Source organism: Aplysia californica, unplaced genomic scaffold, assembly GCF_000002075.1.
Source record: "Aplysia californica isolate F4 #8 unplaced genomic scaffold, AplCal3.0 scaffold00008, whole genome shotgun sequence".
Lineage (NCBI taxonomy): Eukaryota > Metazoa > Mollusca > Gastropoda > Aplysiida > Aplysiidae > Aplysia > Aplysia californica.
This window is the reverse complement of record NW_004797278.1, coordinates 147,558-154,326: the sequence shown is the minus strand read 5'-3', so window position 1 is coordinate 154,326 and position 6,769 is coordinate 147,558. Positions and strand designations below refer to the sequence as shown.

At 38.9% G+C, this 6,769-nt stretch overlaps 1 protein-coding gene across 3 annotated transcripts in view; it reads right to left on the bottom strand.

Annotated features, from left to right (window-relative positions):
• LOC101858375 (CREB3 regulatory factor) overlaps nt 1-6,769 on the bottom strand; it is a 16,753-nt gene that overhangs the window by 8,570 nt on the left and 1,414 nt on the right. The window contains exons 2-4 of one of the 3 annotated variants that reach the window (XM_005089644.2): nt 6,466-6,512; nt 4,047-4,185; nt 2,574-3,672 (exon numbers count right to left, since the gene is read on the bottom strand). In XM_005089644.2, coding sequence (XP_005089701.1) covers nt 2,574-3,672; nt 4,047-4,185; nt 6,466-6,482 — 1,255 coding nt within the window. In that variant the 5' untranslated portion in view covers nt 6,483-6,512. Of the gene's footprint in view, nt 1-2,573; nt 3,673-4,046; nt 4,186-4,555; nt 5,796-5,818; nt 6,052-6,465; nt 6,513-6,769 lie in introns of those variants that run through there. The other 2 variants (XM_005089645.3, XM_005089643.3) reach the window with 2 other exon arrangements.

The window sequence follows — 6,769 nt, the reverse complement described above, 5'->3', positions numbered from 1 at the left end:
AAGAGAGAGAGAGAGACAGAGAGGGAGAAAAAAGAAAAGAAAATTTGAATAATTTAAAGGCGAGGCGCCCAGCAACAGCTAGAGTACCGCAGTGCTATTCAAGTCCAAGACTGCACCCAACGACCCGGCCAACGACAGGTCTGTTTATCGGGAGACAAGCACCAGAGAGACATGGGACAATGGCATGGGATGGGCCGTCTGGGCACACGACGCGGGCGGAGAGATAACAAGAGATCGGGATAAGCCAAACCAATACATGGAAACAAACCCAAAACAATCTCTGCTTTCAGGGAACTTGGGCAGCCTTATAATGTGGCTCATTTTGTCCTGTTTTTTCAACCCTACCCACGAAAACACTTTTTTTTTTAAAAGGAACAAAAATACACAATGTGTACATAGGAGAGGACCAAATCGGTAGCAACTGATCGACGAGATAAAAATACTGCACTAGATCTACTAATAGTTATTATACGACAAACAAAAGAATTTATCGAGAAACATAGTGACACAATCGGTCTAAAGAAACAACCACGCGCATAGGCCAGCAATTCATACCTCGGACAAACTAAAGTTTCTCAAGAAAAAGAATCAATAATACATCCCGAACTTGATATTAATCAGCTGGTCGACTCCCAAGTAAATCACAAAACGTCCTAATCAGCGGGAAGAGGAGTAGATCTATAGATGGCTGAAAGCCAAAGGTAATAAAATATTTATTCATTAGCGATTGCATGACAGCAAGTGCAGTTAAATATTCAACACGCTATTAAGTGTTATTACATTCTAGACATAAACGCCCACGATACACAGAGCGGGTTTACGATGGCAGAACGAGGCTCGTGTAACTGTATGAAGTTCACAACATCATCCATCACGCGTTGTTTCGAAACACAAGAGCGCGTGGGAGTAGCAATTGATAATCATTAGGACAATTTCCCCTATCAAATATCCATTACATCTGTGCTCATTCTGTGGGCTCACTGCCAAAACCATGTACGCACAATGTAGACAGTAGAAGTAGAAAAAAGTATGGACTTTCCACTGTGCTCACAGTCACAGACTCGCGAGGAACAGAACGCTTCGTTTTACTACAAAAAAACACTGAAGCAGAATCCAATGTCAGACGAAATAGCCGTAAAATATTGGCCTACCGTAAAGCCTAAATGAGAAAACGATATCTCCAAAGTCCCACACCCTTACATACATTAGGCCTACGACATTATACACAAATAACAAGCTATTCCTTCGTCATTGACATTGGGGAGTCAACCCCCCCCCCCCCCCCCACACACACACACACGCACAAAACATCAATGACCAGACACTCTGAAAACCATTAGCCACAAAACAAGTGCAACAATAAGCTGCACCCACTGCAAAAACATATATTTATGCGACTAGTATCGCATTCGAATGAAAGGGGACCCCCTTTCAATGTTTTGAACCGGTTCTAGTTCCAGGGAGGGGTTGCCGTTCACTCAAAGTAAGGATCTTTGGTTCACTGAAGAGTAAGCGAATGACTAAGCTATTTTTAGAAACAGGTCACGAACAGAAACACCCAACCATGATGTTGAGGCACGTGATCGTTCCACACCCATAGAGAATAAAAGGGTCGTGACAGCTCCATCGGGTCTATACAAAAGCACATTTCAGCTTCAGTTTGAGAATCAAGAAAACCTACGAATATAATAACAGGAAATAAGAATAGACTTGGCACTTTCCCAACTTCTCATCCTTAAAAATAGAAACTCTGACGGTTACGTGGATTTAATAATAGCATGTCAGCATTCCCAAATGGACAATTTTGCAAAGTCATTGTAGCAGACGCCGTGTTGGGTTTGTTGAAACTCACCGAAAAAGAAATGGATATATGGAAAAAAGAAGCCAACTATAGTATTCCAACAGAAACACCACAATCAACAACTAGGGAATGTTGAGAAAACTATGACCCCCCCCCCCCCCTCCCCTAGGAAAAAACAAGTTGGAAATAGGAAATAGTAATAAACACCCAGGGTGAGCCCCCCCCCCCCCCCCCTCAAAAGCAAACTAAAATTTGTATCCAAATAGTTAACCCCCTTAAAAACAAACTAAGGTTTGTATTTAAATAGTCTACTCTTAGTGAATTCTATTTAATTCACAGAACTGTGGCAAAAAGAAGAACAATTTTTAACTTAATTCTCCAAAAACTGAGAAAAAGGACAGACAGACCTAGTTCTCTCATAACAAATGACAAAATATCCTGAGGTACAAACGACAAATACCAGAGAAACAGATGTTTTGCTAAAACATTCACTCAGGTAGACTAAAAAGTTGACATCACAACAAGATCAAACAAAGAGAAGTTGTTTAACCACTATGCCCTTACATTCAGATGTAGAATGCTTGAATAGATGTCCATCTCAAAATAAACTAAACGATTCAGAGACACATCTTCCCATTTAGTATTCGAGTCAACCCAACCACGGGTAAAATGCCCTACCAATTGAGTTAATGGAAAGTTCCACAAAACACCCTTAGACTTAACAGACTTTCTAATTTAAAAAATATGAGAATGGAGAAAATTCAAAACTCACCACAGCGTTTTCTTTTCTTGACAACAGGCTCTTCTGGGTTATGGATGAAATTCTCAATGTCTTTCCATTTTTGCTCAATGGATTCCTCACTATGGAATACTGGTGCTGTCTCTGGGGAGGTTGGTTCGATTTTAATAGAACCATTGAGATTTCTCTTCGCTGCACCTGTCGATGGTGGGACAATCTGAGCAGGCAACTCGCTTTTCATCAGACACGTGGTATCCTTGTTCTCAGAAACAACAGAGCTTTGACATTCTGTTTTGATAGAGTTTGTCTGCTGTTTCAACAGTTTGTGGAGAAATGGTGACTGGTTCTGAAGCTTGTCATAATTACTAGACGATTTCATATCGTGCATAGCAAGTTCATCTTCCTCTTTTTTGACAGGTGTCACAACTCCAACAAGAGGGGGTTGAGAGGCTCGTGGGGGGAAGTTATTTCTCGCTGGTGTGTAGTTTCTGATGTAATTGTCTCCAGCAACCTCCACACTTTTTGCTTGTCCGTACTGGGAAGTGCTTGAAATAACTTTTGGGTCACAAGATTTCTGAGAATTTTGGGACGAAGACGTAAAGCATGTCGGCGGCTGTGTAGAATTCAAAGAGCCAGATGACACTGAGCTTGGTAGGGTTGAACTGATACTGCTGCAGAGAAAATCCAGTGCAGAGTTTTCATCAGGGTCAAGATTCAATATTTCAGACACAATAGACAGATCAGATTCCATATTAAGTTCTGCAAGAGTTGGTGTAGAGCCCAAACTGTCTGTTGATGTCTGCACAGAGTTGATTGTGTCTGGTTTTTCTCCCCATTGAAACTCTTTGGGAATGTTTGCGGAAGAAGTTTGGAGAGAACTCATGACCTCAGATGTCAACAAAGTCTGCAAGTTGCTGTCCTCAAATTTGTCATCCAAGCCATATGTTTCATCAGACACAAAAGAATCTGTACTTGGATTTGAAAGGGGGTTAGTGCTGTTATAGCAGCTACCCCATCTGTCTGGTTTCTCCTGATCATATATTAAAGGGTGTGGGCTTGTAGTAAATGGAGTGTTCATGAGTCCTGGGCTGGGCACAATATCCATTTTGGCGCCAGATGGAGGTACAGGTCTCTGTGAAGAATAAAACATTCAAAATATGACTGACTGTTGACAATCATAGCATCAGGTAAAAATACATCTTTTGAGGGCAGCATCTCGTCTCACTTTGTAACAGACTTAACATACATCTCCCCTAACATCTAACTCTTATAATTGAAGTAAATTTTCAGTCTACACCTGCCCAACATTTGTAAAGTTTTAATTTCTACAACAAACCTTTTTGATACAATTAAATGGAAAAAAATAGCTGACCACTTAGGTTTACTTGAAAAAATATTTTTCAAATAATAGTAGATCTAATTTGATTTAATATTTTTAAAGTCATTTCTCTAAAAAAAACACAGACAACAAATTAAAATGCCTTAGATTATATACGTCATACATACCTTAGAAGGTACTGAGAACGGAACACTTGATACTGATGGGCAGTTGAACCTGGAAGAGTTTATAGTTGGCAGGGGAGCCTGCACAGCTGAATGGAGATTTTGAAGACGAGATGGACAACTGTTGACAATACTTGGGGGACTGAAATGCAAAGAAAAGTAGACTAATAAATATAAAGTTTACTTTGCCTCTTTGCAAAGCATTCAACTGCTTTCATTTGAAGCAGTTTAAGATTAGAATTCATTTGACAGCACAGTATTGTATGGGCTCTCTAATTAAAGTTCATGGCACTGTTACCCACTGATCAAAAGACAACATTAATACAGACTTTAAAATTAAATAGTAACAGAGTAGCTTTATTATTTGTTGTTTCAAAATGTTCATCATCTAAAACTCAGTCAAGAAAAAATGCATAATATAACCCATCTTACCAATGAAAACATGTTTATTTATGTGATAAAATGAATAAAAATAACTGGTAATTTTATTCTAATAACAATAAAAATCCTACCATTTTTGGTGGCGCTTATTTCCTTTTTTGATTGTAGACTTTTCTACCAACTCCTGAACTGGGAGTGGTAATTCAAATATGTGATTACTACATCTAGTAGGCCTACTGGTCACTTTGTCTTTCCCATCCATCACACTACGCATGAAAAGTCTTCAAAGTCAAAACCTTTTAAGGTCTAAATATCTAAAATTTCGCACTCAAGCCGTCACCAAATTATTTCACAGAATGATTTAAATTTAAAAAATTGATTTTGAAAAGTGTTCATTCCAACTTATTGTCTTTACTATTTTCAGGCTGCTATAAATTGAAATGAAATGCTACACGTTTCTTCATGACTTCATCGTTATAAAAGGGGAAGCGGTGAAAGTGAAAGCCTATGAAGAATCCAAAGTCCAAAGCTGTTGGCTGGCAACACAACACAAGAGTAAAAGACCATAGCTTGAATTGACAAAGTTCACAAAGTCATTATGAATGGTGATTTCCCGATAGAAACTAAACCAATCTTCGTAGATCTTCTAAACTGTCTATACTATACATTATGATATATGATGAAGAATCTTCAATCATCCATTGATCTATTTGTATTCTATTATGTAGATCGAGAACAGCCTAGATTCTAGCAGTGGAATCACTTCCCAAACTCATGAAGAGCTCAACACAACAAAGTCAGTGACATTCCAGAGAGAAAAATAATGTTCAAGTCCAAAAGAAAACCATCATATCGAGAGTCGAGAGACGAAAGTCTGCACGAGGACCTGTGGGGAATTCCAGTTGGGAAAAGGAGTGGAGACCTCTCGTTTCTTGGCCTGCGCTCGACACTGATTCATCGCCTCGCGCCATTTTGCCAGGGGCCACGGGGAAACCTTTCCTCGTCGCAAACGAGGTCACCAAGGTCACACTTGGCGAACACAACAGGAACAGGAATATTCTGGATCGTCAGATTTGTTTTGGTGAAAATAACTCTCCTAACGTACTGTTAAACAGCGTATTACTTATGATACACTATGAAAACTGTAATTACAACATTTCAGTTTCCGGATTCTAACAGAAAAATAACTCTCGCTGGCGTTGTGTTCGGTCACATTGTATGAAAGATTGCATAAAAGTTTCGACATATCATATATAAGCCTTGAGCATTCAGTCATCATGGCCTTCTCATTCAATATTAAAACTATTCTCAGTGACTATTGCCAAGTAGATCTACTACATTTCACTACCACGTATCGTTTACCTAAAGCTACTAATACAAAGGTCACTACTTACCCAGAATCTTTTAATTGAATAGAAATATGAAAACTTCAATACAAGATTTCACTCGCAAGAAGACTTCACTGAATAATAACACGTCGCGCTCACAACGTTGGTTTGTTTTGATCTGCCCCGTGACTGTCTAAAGGTGAAAATATAGGAACGTCAGCAGAAAGACAGCCAATAGGAAAATTGAGATATAAATAGAAGAACTTTCATTGGTTGGAAGGAAAAGGGACAGCCCCCTGGCTATGAATATTTAATAAACTTACGAAAGAACAGAGGTGAATGAAATTTTCCAATCATACTCTACGGTTTTACAGTCCTTCTTCAACATTTACATAGTTTTAATTTTCACAATAAACGTTTTTGAAACAATCAAAAGAGAAAAAAATAGCTGATCACTCAGGTTTACTTGAAAAAAACAAACCTAAAAATAGATATTGACATCATTGGTGAAATTCGGTGAAGGCCATTGGGCGTCAACAAGATGTTTTTGTCTACGTCATCACAAACAGAAACGAGGGGGGAAACCTTCCATGTGCTATAAATAACCGCATTCGGTTTCCGGGGGTTTTTCTAAAGCTTGATTTTCTGTGACTCATCCCGAAAAGCCGTACGGCATCACATCAATAGTTTAACTACAAATACAACTCAATTACCTCATAAGGCCTATCATCGTGCTTGAGACGGGTTGAACAGGATAAATCTGACAAAGAAAGATAAAATGAAATTCATTACACACTTATGACATAGGTTTCTTCTGATCTCGCTCCCTCACACCATCTCTCAATCGCAATCACTTCTTTTATGCATGGAAAGCTATGGTTTAACGTGACTTTTACGTTTGTTTGAGACTAAAAAGTAGCGAGATAATTTGAAACAGAAAGAAGAAAGATGTGAATGAATGAGTAAGAAGGGGGATAAGGAAAGAGCTATAGCGAGACAGAGAAGCAGGGTCGTGGG